Consider the following 15778-nt stretch of genomic DNA (forward strand, 5'->3'; position numbering starts at 1 on the left):
TTGGCATGGATTTAGCAAGGATATGCCGCACATCTAAGGGTGTGCATAAAGAAGTAGACACTTGACAGATATATAGATTCGACACTTCTTGAAGACTCTAGATACTGTTGACCTTGATATGGGAAAATCATTCTGAGAGTTAGAGTTCGTTCTTATTAGGAAAGAAGATTTCGAAATTCTAGAGATGTTATCGTCATAAATTACTAGTTTGCATATGTAGCTTTTAGTTAAACAGTTAAAGTTTGGTTTTCTATTCCCCTTATGGGTCCTTATCGGCACTGTGGAGTAGTGTGTCCCGCTTACTTGGGCTGATAGCCAAGTTTGCGGCTTCTCGCCTGCCCGAACTCAACTAAACTTAACTTAACTCATCTGAACTTAACCGTCAATATCCTTGATGATTGTTCATTTGCGATTCAGACAGTTGAAGTTATTCTTCTCAACTACCTGAGTATCGATCTTACAATGCTTACAACATTGTCGTCCTGTTCGTACAAAGCGCTACTCTTGAGTAATCCCATATCATAAGATTGCGAATATGGCAGCGTATGATACTTTGACCATTTCATCATCAACTTCTCCTCACAACATTCTACGATTAACAGCTCCGGGCTCAAGGAGTAATCAATTCAACATGGATACTTTCGAACACGATTTGAATTTCGAGGCGGACGGGTTGTTGTATGTTTGATCCTGAGGAGCCCCAAGGACAGAAGAGTGCATGTACTAACGGCCAAGGAGAAGGGACGATGTCCATATGGGAATGCCCTCATTACCATTCACACCCTCGTACGAAATATCTGACGCATTTTCTACTACTTTTGAAGATCCTTTTTCCTACAACTCTGGGCCTTTCGAGTCACTGCTCGATGACCCAAATCCAGAAAATAATGGCGATACCAATTCTAGCGACCCGGATAACAAATTACTCGGATTTGGCGCACCGATAATGAAAGTGCCAACTTTAGATGATAATGGACAAACTTGGCCAGCAATGAGTGCAGAATTATATGGGATGTTCTTTGTGGCCGAAGATGTATTTGGTAGTGAGACTGTGGGGAGACCAATGGAATTGACTTGCTATCGACGGAATCTATTTCAAATTTCTGGGACCATTGTCTTATCAAGATCCATCACGAGAATAATAAATGAACAAGGCCAACATGTTCCAATATATAATCTGACTGCGACGATTTCTGCTCTAGAAAGTATTGAGGGGAAGAGTACCGAAATTATTAGCGTGCCATGGAAGACAGCGAATGTGACGACTTCTGAAGATAAAGCTGGCGCAGCCCCACCACAATGGCCCTTGGACTTGAGCATTAATCCGGAGCTGGATCCTACGTGTGTCTCCATTCCTATAGCGTGGAAGCGATTGCAATTCAAACATGCGACGGCAAACAATGGAAGGAGGAAAGGGCTACAGCAACATTATGTCATACAAATCAATTTGATGGCTACTTTAGCCACCGGGGAACAGGTTAAGTTGACAGAGATTCAATCCGGAGCAATCATTGTGAGGGGGAGAAGTCCGAGAAATTTTGACAGCAGGAAAGATGTGCCCGTTAGTGAGAAGAAGGGGGAGCAAAAATCTAGGACTATGAGCAATGAAGCCGGACCGACGGTAAAAGTTGATCCGGCAACCTCTCAATCTTCCTATCGCTTCTACGCTCTGAATGCTGTTCAGGTACATCTCCACATTATTCTCAACCCCTCTTTAAAACAATTTATATAAAAATTGTGGTGAATATGGAACTGATTATTCGCAGCAACCACTGGACTTACCTGATTGGCCTAACCTCACATCTTCATCTCTAACACCCGACCAGCCACCCACTCCTTCACACCGTGCGAAGAGGAATTCATCTCACAATCGTCCCCCTGTTCCTAAAACTCGTTGGAAAACAGATTCCACAAATATCAAGACTTCATCCCAGTCTTCTGCAGCCCCAATAGATCTATCTCTAGCTGATGACGACACGGGATTTTCAAACTCTCAGGTTCCTTCTAGAAACGCATCCGGTCTCTCGGACAGAGATAGAGATAGAGGTGTAAGCCAAAAAGGTAGTTCGGAGAAGGATAGCGGCGCGAATGGAAAGATTGGGTGGTCGAAGAAAGCGATCAGTGTGGGTAGCCCCGAAGACAATGAAGAAGCACTTTATGAGTACTTCCCTTTGAGCTTGGATGATTGGTTAGTTTCCTATTTCCGTTGCTGGCTGTGTGTCATCCATCTATCGTTATGTGGTCAAATGTGGCTGTTGATGTCAGCCACCGAGCACGAGGATCAAATAAGATGGACTCAACATGAGCAAATGCCACGGTAGGTATCAAAAAAGTATACTGACAAATATCTGTAGGATGCCACCAGTAGATGCAGTTTATAGACCTCATGTTGTACATCATACAGTCATCCCAGATGATTTCAAAGCGCAACAAGGGAAGGCCAAGACCAAAAGATACTTTTCAGCAGATGATTGATCATTCTAATCATCTGCGAATGTATTTACCTGGAGAATGGGTTCGGCAATTCTAGTCCGTTGAGGTCTACTGAAGTCCATCTGTTGCTGGCTAGCCCATATGGCTATCACAGTTCCATTTATGACGGGATTTGACATCTTTACATCCGCCTAGTATCGCACATGACGTAACGTGGATGTGTAGCGGCATAAAAGTAGTTGCTGTCATCTCTGGTGTTGGCTGCTGAAAGGAGGTTTGAGGTGGACAAGCCCAGGAGAAAGGGTGTGGTGATTAATATCAAGGCCACAACTACCAGTCAACTTAATGTTGAAATGGTTGAGTGATGGTCAACTGAGGCCACAACAGGATTTCAAGTAAGAGAGTCGTTGACTTCCGTACTCATGAAAAACGAATTTCTGCTCCGAAAAGAGTCTCGCTGGTCGTAGTGAGAGGATTTTTTTAACTTCAAAACAGCGAAAGCTGCTTCATGCTTCAAATTCAGAATGTTAACAAGCTTAGCCAATTAGCTCAAGACAGAACCTTTTCGTAAATAGTATCAACACGCCCATTCACAACCTATTTACTCACCGTCTGTTCATGAGAGAGTCTATATCTGTCATTTTCTCCGTTTGCAAGAATTTTTTGTGAAAGCCATAGTGATCTGCAAGGTTTTGGGAAAGACTGTTGATCAGCATGGCAAAATTAGACACATGGATCAACAAGAAATTGGAGCATAATCTTGGACTAATTATTCCATAACCGATCTCGGAGTTCCGCATACTCAGGACGAGATTGGAGATCTTGATCACCCTTTTTAATAGGGCAAGATAATTCAGACTCTTGCTCTGGCCACCCCAATTACACTATTTTGCATGTTGGATTGTTTGTTTATGGTGACGATCTTATTGAGTTATCGACTAGGAATCTCGCCTGAAATATCTACTGAGGGCTGGCCATATGAATCATTTTACATATATTATGTATGAGCATTAGACACAGAACAATGTCCACATATCATCATTGACGTTCCATTGAGTCTGGCAATGCATTTTCGGTCCAATGGCTGCGTGATTGCGAACATTTCCCGATCGATATGGTTGATCAATTACCCCTGAGACTTCGACATAGAGGAATGATACCATGCTTGTATCTTTGCTCCGATGAAATGATGCAACATTCGGAGTAGTTGTGGACTTTTAACAAATGTAGGTTATTTTACACGTTCGAATGGGATTGTTGAAGGGATATAGTTGTTGTGCTGCGGAAGACATACCTTTTCCTTTTATCAGATGAGAGTTTCCATTATCTGGGTTGTGGTTGAGCAATGGGATGTTCGAAGTTACATCTTTTCGAAACCAGGCCAGAACGATTTAACAAACTACATGGAGATAGTGGGACTTTCCACATCTTTCCGCTAAAGCCGATTGTTATATATATTCAATTGCTGATTCCAACCTTTATTGTTGGTAATGGTATAGTGAGGACTTGGGTAGATACAACAAATAGGTCTTGTACCTTTCACAATCACAATAGATATGCCACCATCAACCTTCATAATTCAAAGTATTCATAATGTATTACAGAATGTTCACAACAAACACAAAGATCTTCTTTCTCAACCAACTTGATCCGGAACCCGAAACCATAAATCCAATATACGAGAAATTCAATTTCAACATGAGAGAAATTGTACAAAATCCATCTCGGAACCTCGGCATGCCAACCCAAACTTTCGGCATGGGGTTTCCGTGTACTGCACGGTGTGCTACCCGAATTTTCCGATAGATATCCGGGTGTATTCCAAAAATGTGTGATAGTCTGTTTCTTTTTTCGATATATCATATAACATGACTCGGAAACAGTCATCATCCTCTGAATATTTGGCATATAGGTTCTAGACTATAACTTCGCTGTCTAGACCTCGAGGTTCTCGCTCTCGAAGGGATTATTGGTTCATAAGGCTACGTATTTTATGCATCGGCTAGTATAAAAATCTTATGGCCATTCGAAGATAGTTCCTTGCAACGAATAATGAATGATGCTGTAAGTATTCTTTACCATCATGCCTCTTCTCTTGGAAGCTAATACTAGGTAATGAGGATAATAGTATTTTATTCGCCACTAGCCAGCTCCCCACATCGAACTAAATTTCCCGCCATTTTAGTTGTACAACAATAAAGACGAGCAACAAAACAGCGTGTTCTGAGTCTAATATCTAGCTCCCGCAACTTAGTCTGTGCCGAGTATTTTGGTAGAGATGTGTTGACCAATGGTCTCCCAGATACACCAGTCACAAAGACCCTATTGTGTCGTTGAAAACCGTTGCCGAACAAATCTGTCATATCCAAAATCGATATCATATTATTCACACTAGAAATCAACCGAACAAGAATATTTTCAAAACGCTTTTCATAATCACATACAGGGTATTATCAATGATTACATGATATTCGCACACGGGCGAAATTGCCAAGCCAAGACCAAGGACACCGATTCCAGATATCCCCTCATATAAAGCCCAATCGTCCGTCCACAACGCCGCTGCAATGAAGCCATCCATCCATGGAAAAAAAGGGTTGCTCAGATAGTCTCGTGGTCGACCATATCGAGAACCCTCGCATATTGTACTGTCAGTCTTTGCGAATCTCGATATTTGCCTGTAAGGTGAATTAGCATATAGACCTTGAAATATATTTAGATGGGCGAAGAAGAGAGAGACTTACCCAATATTAGTACAACTCCTTTCAGGAGCTCTTTCCGGTCCCATCCACACAATTGGTCATCTTCACTCATCCATCCTTCGCCCTTTTCAGCCATGGAAAGATCGCTTTTTTCTTGTAAAATTCCACCAATGATACTGCGCAGAAGTTCCTCAATCTTGTTCTTGAGGCCCTCTGCACCGAGTCGTTTCGCGTACATGAACAGGTAGAGGCGGAAATCATCCTTAGCTTGGAGCTGCAAGGCAGCAGCAACGCGATTTTCGAGATGAGCAATGCTGACACCGGATTCAAAGCCCTCGAAGCCATCTTTGGAGAGTAATGTTTTGATGAGTCGTTGGAGGTGGTAGGCTCTACCTTTAAGTAATACTTCGCCGGTAGTATGCCTTTCCAGGTGAGGAATAATCCCTGCCGATAAGTTTGAGCTATCAATCTCACCGTCTTTACGAATTTCGGGACCAACCCCTGTAGATTGCAAATGACTGATTGAGGAGTCATTAGAGTTCCAGTACTGACTACCAACAGCCCACCATGCTTCAGACAATCGCTGCCAAACGAACATCTTAGGGGAGTACATGTAACCGTCACCGTTGCTGAGTGTGACAATGATATGACCAGTTGAGTTAAGGTGGGCCGATGTTACACCTGGAGCGAATGTTGTATGCGTGCCTAATGAGTGCATGGCAATTTCTAAAATTGGCGCCATGGAGACAGGCGGATGTGGTGAGGCGAGAGTTTTGAGGTTCCAAACATGACACATTCCAACAGCTGTAATGCAGAGTAACCACCAGCCTCGACATTCAAGGATGACTGGTTGAGATTCAGTCACGAGAGCGTTGAATATCCTGCGACCCGCAGGGGTCCATGTGTAAATACTTCCATCTTCACAAGCGGCCGCCCAAAAATTCTTGTTACCTGTAACTAAAATGACAGCCCTAGGAAGAAAGTCTTGCCATAGTGTGATACCTCGTTTGATGGTGCTGATTCGGCAAGGGTCTTTGACTTGAACAGGCGCTATCACAATGGGATTCCGGGCCTCCAATATCACATCCTCGGATAGTTTTGCACCCTCATCGGATCCTCCAGCACCATTACCATTTGCTGATGCAAGGTTGCCACGGTTGAGGGATCTGACGACGTGGCTTCTTATTTTCGGTACTGCTAGGCGTACCTGACTAACCGACAGAGATGGGTTGACAACAGCTGGCCGAATGAACTCGGGGGTTGGAACGACGCCGTTGACCGGTGGTATTGGTAATGCATTCTCCAGTCCACTAACGCCATTGATTACTATCGGAACGGGTCCAGCAGCTGGCGCTGATCGCTTATTAGGATATTCATCATCATCCTCTTCTTCATCGCCTTCCATAACAATGGCTTTCCTCTTATTGCCTAACAGCATAGCCGTAAGGCCACCTCTGGGGAGTCCATCGTAAGGTTTTGATAAATCTAATATTGATACTGGGGCTTCATTCTGAACATTGTTGGAGCTCGATGCCATGAGCTGAGATTGAGGTAAGGATGACAGTCCTGTACTTGACGCAGAGACAAGTAAGGGCGCTACACGCTTTTTCCCCTCTTTCGTAATTGTAACTCGTTGTTTTAGGGCGTCCAATCTATCTGCGTTGGGATCAGCTGGTGCTGGCTGTTGGGTCTCTGGTTGTTGTGCAGCCTTGCCATTCGTAGTTGGGGCTGCATTGATTACCCCAGTCATTGGAGTTGACGACGAGTTTCCATTGTTGACCACTACTGGACCGGAGCCTCCCATCAGAGCACTCATCTTTCCTTCTGTTTTTTGACGTTCATCGGCCCTGCTTATCTCTTCCAATTGGATTGATGACACGTCTTCTACAACACCAGCGCCTTTGCGATTGCCACCAAATTTATTCAAAGCTTTCTCATTTTCCATCAGTGGTGCAATATGTCCTAGCTCGCCCTTCAAGAAGTGTGCAGCAATTATCGTCCCATCTAAGCTCGCGACGAAGAGAGAAAGTCCATCTGGTGACCAAGCAAGATCAGAAATTGACTTTCTGGCCAACTGTTGGCAAATAAGTAATGGCCGAGAGCTGCTGGTATTCCAGATACTTAAACTTTTGTCCTGTCCAGCACAGGCGATTACCGTAACCAGAGGCTGTGTACTATAGCCATTTTGATCCGTAGTTTCTAAGGTGAACTCATTCTTGCTAAACAAACGTGGCGAAAATGTGCAAACCTCCACCGGACCTTCGTGGCCAATTAGATTAATGTCACTGTCCCAGGCCCCCCGATTCACAATCGCAACGGAGCTCACAGGCCCGTTGACTGCGTTTGCTGCAGCTATGTGGTTACCATCTGGAGACCAAGAACATCGTCGGAAGTATGTCGTGAGAGGCGACGAATTAAATGGTGCCGCTATTGAGTGCTCAAAAGTAAAGTTGTTCATGCACTCATAAGCAGTAGCATTGGGTGGTGGTGAGGTAAATCGAAAGAGCTTGATCGTTCGATCATCACTAGCAGTCGCAAAAAATTTGTTTGCGGGATCGAATGTAATTCCTTTGACGTGACTCTGGTGAACCGATAGAGTTTTGAGTTTTTCAAATGTATGCCCCGACCAAACAACAATCTTCGAGTCCAGTCCTACGGATACCATTATCGAAGAATCGTAAGCCCATCCAAGATCCTGTACATCGCTATCATGTCCGATTAGACGCTTAACAATTTTCCAATTCTCTACCGGTGGTGGTTCATTGGTTCCTAATACTCGTCAGCATTTATCTTGTTGTCCGCCGCTAAATCGAAAGCTCAGAAATACCAAAGGATGCAGAATGCGCTGCTGGTTGTGTATCCAGTTGATAGATACAAATAATCTTGTCGTCTGCTCCAGAAGCTAACCACCGTCCGTTTGGCGAGAACCGAACAGTATGTATAGTGCCTGAATGATAACTCATATGGCATAATTGCCTTGGTATTGCAGGTGGATTTTCCCCCGCTGCCCCGAGAATCGCCTCGGTGGACCAAATTCTAACGTGGCCATCTGTTTCGAGTATTTAGCAATGGTCTTTGCCAATGCGGCAATTAGAATGCTCCATCTTACCTCCAGCGGCTGTCGCCAGTCGTTTACCATCGGGCGATACATGGAGACTGTAGACTTCGTGGTCTTTCTGCTCACCTAGACGTCGAGGCGCATTGAGCGCAAAAGTTAGCCAAACGCGACATCAACAGAACAATACAAGTAGCCAGTTCTTGGGTAAATTGATCTGTAGATAACAGAAGCAGACTTACCGCTGTGAGAAAGCCAAGATGGCTTGATAAATTTCATAGTTTTCACCTATGTCATTGACGAGGGCAGAATTTCATGTTTAACAATTCCACCTCAACGTCAGATACACAATTTATTACATAGAGCTAGGAACGCGTCTACGGGTGCAATTTACTAGCGGCGTTTTCAGTGGGTACTGGAATTTCTGGAATGATACAGCCAATGAAAGACGATTCTTCAAAAGGAATACTTTTAGTTATCCGAATGCCTAGAAATTACCTAAGCAACTTGACAATATCAACGTATGTTCACCTCCTCGATTTGAACACAAAAGTAACTTAATGGAGCTGATCATGTTGTTCAACAAAGCTTCCTGCATTTTCCTGATGTCGTCCCAATGTTCCAACATAGCTTTATATTGCCCAAGGAATTGGGCAGACTACCGAGCATCCTTATTGCAAGATTCTGGAAGTTAGCAGGCAGAAAGTATCTGGATTTCGTTCAATCTGCTTTCCTCTTGGCTTTTAGTTCTACTAGAGTTGATGTCTGGAGTAATGGCTCGTACTGAATTTTGTTCAAATGGCGTTTGTCCCCCAGTATAACGCTCAGTGATCGAGATCGTGGTTCAGCCTCGGAAAGGGAATTTGGCACATGATGGATATATTTCCACATTGGATATGAGATTCATTGTGGGCTTAGCAACCGTTAAAAGATACAGAGTAAACAAGATCTGCATCGTGGCTTAATTCAAAGTCATATATCATTATTGCTATTAACTTTTACTATAATCAATCCCCTAACGAAACGCCCAAACAAGCCTTTATGTATTCGGTCAAGTAGAAGAAATGAGATATATGAAACTGGTTACATGGAATATCTTCGACCTCTGATCTTCAATGGTCGAGTGGGTTTATTATAGGCGGTTCTGTTTGAACTGGCTAAACTTTTGAGGGCAAGCTGTGAGAATTCGGACCATGCCGTCAGCAAGTCAAATACAAATCTCTCCTCTGAAATTAAGCTGTTAATGAAGTGTTGCAGCTCCAGTCCAGAATCTTCCAACTCATTTCGAAGGAACCCTTCTAATACATGCGAAAGCCCGGTTACTGTAGGGTCGAAGCGAAAGCTTGAGGGAAAATAACGTGAGGCTTCAACAAGGTTGCAGTCAGGCATCACTGTCGTTACACCGCTCAGGGCTGCCTCAAGTGGAGTGATCCCAAGAGTCTCATAACGTGATGTACAAACGAATATTCCATGCGTTCGTACAAAATCAAAGAGTGCATACATGTCATCCTTCGGAATTTTGGAAGTGATCTTGACATGAGCGCTATGTTTTTGTGGGACGCGGGCTATCAATCTCGCTGATGCTGTGTCTGAAGTCCCTTCGCCGCCCACTATCAGTAAGCGTACAAGTTTTCCGCGGTCGAGGAGTGACACCGCCGAGTCTACTAATAGCTCTATATTCTTGAAATAATCTAAACGAGCAACGGCAGTAAATATAAGATTTCTTTCACTCGATGAGAAGGACACAAGTTCTTCGATATTGGCTGTTTTATGATGGTGGTAGATTCTCATTGAATGGATCGGTGGATTGAGTGCTCGAATTCGGGCAGGATCGATACCTCGCTCCATGAGATAATCGCCTTGTTTGTTGGAATGCTGTAGAACATAGGCACGATCAGAAGCTTTGAGTTGTCGCAAGCCCTCTTCCTGAGTCTCTGCCAGATGAGAAGCTTTGTTGTCGGAGCCATATGCTATAGCAGCAAGGCCTTCCGTAAAGTGGCGAGTGAAATCGCCGTAGAAAGGGCCGTGGTGGGTGACGCAATAAGGTAGACGCTTTGGATGATATCTGAGGAGTGTGTCGGTTTGATAATATAGCATTGGTGGTAGGCTATTTGAGAAGTTTGCCATGAGTAGAGCTGTGGCGGCATATAAGGCATACCGAACTTGCACGGTGTCCATGCCAAAATTGAAAGACAGTTTGACGCATGGTGTTGAATCTCTTGTCACAAGCTGTACAACGGGCGCCGCTAAGTGGTCCTGACGATCATAGAGAATCACGCCGCCAAACAGCCCCGCGTCCTCCAGAACTCGTATCACTTGTAACGCAAAAGCAGTCGCCCCAACTTTAGCAGGGGAGTTTGCGGAACTCGGATAGTAGCGGTCATTCAAAATGAGGATCGCTGGAAGCATTTTTTCAGCAAGAGAGATCTTCATACTGGTTGTCGAAAAAATATTGGGGGCCAAGGGGGTGGTTTTCAAGTATTCTAGTAAGCGTACAAGATCTGTGGAATGGTGTTAAGGAAGTGCGGGACACGGACAACGTAACTCAATTTATAAGATAAAGAATGATAGAGGCGACAACAGTAGTTACAAGGGGCTCTTCGAATACATCGGGGCCTAGTATACTCTTGATCGCAAGAGTGCGGGAGACCAGGATAGAAGGGCGTCCAAGATTCTCGCGTAACCACAAGATGCATGTCAACCATCTCGATCTGAAGCCGCGATTTAGCAAATTACGAAACCACTATTTCGTTTGTCAGAATCAACAAAAAACACACCGCGAGCCAAGGAATAATAAACTACTTTGCCGCCACACTCCTCTTGGTAATAAGAAATACGAGCAGTCAAAGGAAGGTGTCATGACATAAAGGATCGAAGTAAGAAACCACGGGCATCTGCAAAACTGTTTGTTTTGAGTCGACTCTATTTTCAAATATCTGTTAATAAACCTGATTACCATAGCTCCCATGATGGGGCAAAGGGGAGGGTGCGGGGTGGTGCGGGATGGTAGAGATAGGTTTCACACGGGAGGAATCTAGAGCCTCCGTATTGAAACTTGGTATTCATATACGAGTAATTATGGCTCGAGGAATACGGCCAGTAGCCATAAGGTGGAGATTTTGAATAGTGTTACTTCCCACATGATGGCAAGCGAATGGAGACCGAGTGGACTGGCTTTCATACATCTGCACACGTGCCAAGCACCAGACACACCCATGTGTATTTTATTGTAAGATTCATTTGCGTTGTAAGATATACGATATGTGCGAGGTATCTGTGGAGAACAGATTGGATTCCTTCGAAGCACGACGCTACTCTCCCGACCCACCTTCCATAGTGGCGTTACTCAAGAATGCAGACACCCTATACATACAGTACATTGTGATTTTAAAACCAAGCTGACTGTGAGGATAACTCCAAAAAAACCTCCAGGATAGCTTGGGTTCTATTTCAATGTTAAAGAGTAACCGGGTTCTCCGTAATCAAGTAATGTCAACCAATTTGAGCTTTACTAGAAGGTGATTTCTAAACGATCAACAGATGCATGTTTATATGGAACGGGAAATGAGAGGAGATGGAATTGGACCCAACCTTGAATCAATATCCCGCATCAGGTTGCGGGTAATAACATTATTAAAGTAGAATTTCGAGTGAATCAACGATGAGATGAGATGATTATCTCGATTTTATGTAACATCAAATCGAGGAAGATATACTTTTGGGGAACCACGTGACGTTAGTCTCTCACCCCTACATCTCAACATCGCCCTTCCTTCCTTTTACCAGGTATTCGGTTTCACGTTATGTCCTCCTCTTTCTCTCTCTTAAGTTTTTGGGTCGCAGTGGAACTAGATAGTCATTTTTCAACATGATAAAAACACAACATTCGGATAGTGGGGGCCGATATCATATTCTGGAGTTACTAGGTTCTCCCAGTGGAACAGCGACTGTGATGATGTTCAACGGCCAACCCGTTACTCCCGCTTATCCTGGGGTAACCCGCAAAGATCCTGTAGAGACACATGCAACATGACATAAATGGGGTTTCTGGTCTCATCTTTATATTAATGCTACTGCACTCTCGTCTGATTACGTTTGCAAATACGATATCTGCTCGCCTACCCACTGGCAGGATATAGTGATTATATTGATTACTCCGCTTTTCGAACATCCATGTTGGATATGTAGGGCAGGTACGAGGGGGATCACTGCTAAGTCTTATCTTGATATAGTATGATCATGGGAAGATAGTGATGCTCTCTTTCCTCATCTTAAACCTTCCTCAGAATACCACCCTCTTCGTCATCGTGTTATAGTATCGGCTCTGAAAGATGAGTATCACGCGGTCTCATACCACAAGTAGACCTAGCGATGAGCATAGTAGCAGTTCGAGTTACCTCGAGACTCCATGTCTGTCAGGCGAAATTTCCCTAATACATCATACTTGCAGATTCAGTTTCTTACAACTTCCTCCAATCACCTCACAGTCAGTTCAGCTTTCAATAGTTGCAGTCGTTTGTCTGCTGTGTCCTGGTATGTTCAATGCTCTCAATGGGCTTGGCGGAGCTGGATTGGTGGCCCCTGGCCCGGCAAATGAGTCGAATATCGCACTTTACGCTAGTTTTGCAGTTGTAGGGTTCTTTGCCGGCTTTATCGTTAATATTACTGGACTCAAGGCATCGCTATTTGTTGGTGGTATATCATATGTGGTTTATGCCGGTAGCTTTCTCGCTTATAAACACATCGAAAATCGAGGCTTTTTGATCTTTGGGGGAGCATTTTTAGGGGTATGCGCAGGGCCCTTCTGGGCATCGCAAGGGGCTATGTTAATATCTTATCCCTCAGATGACCAGAAAGGGCGCTCTACCTCTTGGTTCTGGGCTATCTATAATAGTGGTGCTGCAATAGGAAGTCTTGTGAGTAACTTTATTCTCCAGTCAAGCCAATCTGATAGTTTGTGCAAAGGTTACTCTTTGTCAAGAGCTTCAAACAAGCGCCGGCAATGTCGCTTCCGATAACACATACATTACTATCATTGCTTTAATGTTCGCTGGGGCGATATTGTCTCTTTGTCTGTGCCAACCCAAGAATGTCAAAAGGAAGGATGGATCTCGCGTTCACGTCACAGTAACAGTGGAAACGGACTGGCGAAACGAAGTAATGCATTTTTGCAAATTGGTTCGCAAAGACTGTTTTATTGTTTTATTGTTTCCTATGTTCCTCACTTCGAACTGGTGTTATCCGTATCAATTCAACACATTCAACCTTAAGACATTCAATATCCGCACCAGAGCTCTGAACAACTTTCTATATTGGCTATCAGAGATTCTAGGTGCGCTAGTTGTGGGCCATACCTTGGATAACGATCGCCTGAGCCGATCTGTCCGGGCAAAAGGACTTGTTACTGGACTTGTACTTCTAACTTTTGGAATCTGGACAGGGGGATACATGTGGCAAAAAGGGTATTATTATCAAACAGATATCGTCTCTGAGGGTCAAAAGATGGACTTTGATGATGTAAATTATCTTGGACCGATGTTTTTATACATAGCTTATGGAATTTTCAATGCTATATGGCAAAACTGTGTATATTGGTGAGTCATCAGTTGGTATTTGATGAGAAGTTCCAGCTGACATATTTTAGGATCTTGGGGAAATTTACGAGCGATACTCGAACGGCCTCGATCTATATCGGCTTCTACAAAGGTATCCAGTCTGCGGGTGGTACTATCAGTTACCGCATAAACAATTCAAACATTTCTGCGATGAATGAATTTTTGATTTGCTGGGTTCTTCTTGCTGTTTCGCTTGTTATCGCAGCGCCGGTCATCATTTACAAAGTACGAAACGAGACAGATGAGGAAGATACCGCTGGAGAAGAAGCAGCTACAGAAACAGGACCTGCAGGGATTGATGAAGAAAAATCAAAAGCTGTAAATAGTTCAACTCGAAGAGCCGAAGGGAAGCTCCTAGAGGGAAGTTTGAAGACATCACCAGTGTGATCAATATTTTTTGTATATTGGACCATCATTTGAAATTTTGGCAGCCATTTGGAAGGACTCTTAGATTTGGTAGATATTCTTGTCAAAATGCACATGTCAAAACCACACCTGCCAAAAACGCAGTCCAGGTAACATGGTACCATGCTCATGTCTTCTGTACCAGCCCTCTCACGACCTGTCACACGTCATGTCACCCGCAATACCACCTCGGTCACTCCCAACCGTGAGACATATCCTATGATAATATCGAGGCCCGTTTTTGAAATCATTACCGGGAGCCTGCAACTTACAGCAAAGAGTTGGAGCGTGTGTGACGGGCCGCACTTCTGGATGACGCGGAAAGCCGACGGCCTTATCATGCTTCATTCTTTGCCGACCGCGAGGAAATCAATTTAATGTGAGATCGATGGGAAGGATATTCATGCACTAAAAGCTTAATCTCGTGTGGGTGGGTGGGTGTGCGACCACGCATTGATTTTTGGATAACGATAAGCCAAGATCCTCAAGCTGATGCAAAGAGCCTCCATGCATACAGATAGTTTATGTTGTGTTTGGGGGCCATTTCAAGGTTCAACTTTGAACTTATAGTACTTGGTACTACAAAGTAGATAATTATGTAGCCCTCAGGACCCTAAACCCTGTTTCCAAAGTGCTGAAATCCCAACTAAGATGTTGGCGCAGCACCGGCATTCCTTCGCGGTCCCTAATGTACTAATTATTCGACCGGTAAGCTACGTACTCCCCTTGGCTCGGAGAATTATAGTCAAGGCTTGGAGGCGGAGTCTTGCATCGAGGATAAACAGAATCAAATCTGACTTTCATTTCCAGCGAATTCACAGCAGGAGTGCGTACGGAAAAGTGCATCCTCGCAGTAAGATCATACTGATTAAAATTTGACGATGACGACAAACAATTTTGAATCTTTCCATTGCTACCCTTTGGCCCAGGGGACCCGATAAAGGTAAAACCCAACGAGCTTGAATTTCTCACTCCTCCCATCGGCCAAGTGCAAAATTCCGATGCGAAACCAGGACGGAGGCAGCGGGCTTCTTGGGGAAAATTCTATTGTTCCGGCGCATTCTTATCCAAATACTTGGGAAGATACATTGAATACCATATGCTTAATAACAAAGTCAATGATAGAACCTAAATACAACGACTAGCATCCTTGTCAACCTGCCAGAAAAAGACACTATAGATGTGACACTAGGACTTGATACTGTACACGTACATTCCCTGCAAGGGTAAATGTTATAATCAGATCAACGGAAATACCTTTTAAATAGGCATTGGTCCACAGATCTGTGTTTCAAACAAATGTCGAGGTTCATATCGCTGTCTCTTAGTTCGACTGCAGAAAGTTGAAAACTATAACAAAAGTAGTTTCGAATGTTGCTTCTTTTTGCCTAGCAGACTCGACTGCACACGAATAGGTTCCTCGATCATGCGTACTGGTCGTATGTTTAGGATTCAATAAGCCATTCGTAACTTATTATAGGTATATGAGATGATTGAGAGGATAAAGTGGTGACGCAAAATTGACTGGTCAATTTTGAAATATTGAGCTATTCTCTTCATGCTCTAGA

The 15778-nt window shown here is 43.8% G+C and overlaps 4 protein-coding genes across 4 annotated transcripts; 2 read left to right on the top strand and 2 right to left on the bottom strand.

Moving 5' to 3' along the window:
- Positions 1-535: 535 nt before the first annotated feature.
- EAE97_003255 (uncharacterized protein) lies at positions 536-2475 on the top strand (the record flags this gene model as incomplete). The annotated part of the gene is made up of 4 exons (XM_038873767.1): positions 536-678; positions 739-1684; positions 1767-2188; positions 2355-2475. 4 exons carry the CDS (start codon positions 536-538, stop codon positions 2473-2475), a joined length of 1632 nt encoding a protein of 543 aa, XP_038735630.1.
- Positions 2476-5034: 2559 nt separating this feature from the next.
- Positions 5035-8469, bottom strand: EAE97_003256 (uncharacterized protein; the record flags this gene model as incomplete). The annotated part of the gene is made up of 5 exons (XM_038873768.1): positions 5035-5111; positions 5178-7904; positions 7963-8184; positions 8245-8319; positions 8433-8469. 5 exons carry the CDS (start codon positions 8467-8469, stop codon positions 5035-5037), a joined length of 3138 nt encoding a protein of 1045 aa, XP_038735631.1.
- Positions 8470-9273: 804 nt separating this feature from the next.
- EAE97_003257 (uncharacterized protein) lies at positions 9274-10599 on the bottom strand (the record flags this gene model as incomplete). The annotated part of the gene is made up of 1 exon (XM_038873769.1): positions 9274-10599. The coding sequence occupies one exon, from the start codon at positions 10597-10599 to the stop codon at positions 9274-9276; it is 1326 nt and encodes a 441-aa protein (XP_038735632.1).
- Positions 10600-12521: 1922 nt separating this feature from the next.
- EAE97_003258 (uncharacterized protein) lies at positions 12522-14192 on the top strand (the record flags this gene model as incomplete). The annotated part of the gene is made up of 3 exons (XM_038873770.1): positions 12522-13106; positions 13156-13784; positions 13835-14192. The coding sequence occupies 3 exons, from the start codon at positions 12522-12524 to the stop codon at positions 14190-14192; spliced, it is 1572 nt and encodes a 523-aa protein (XP_038735633.1).
- Positions 14193-15778: the final 1586 nt, after the last annotated feature.

This window comes from Botrytis byssoidea (genome assembly GCF_014898295.1).
Source record: "Botrytis byssoidea strain MUCL 94 chromosome Unknown BBYS_005, whole genome shotgun sequence".
Classification (NCBI taxonomy): domain Eukaryota; kingdom Fungi; phylum Ascomycota; class Leotiomycetes; order Helotiales; family Sclerotiniaceae; genus Botrytis; species Botrytis byssoidea.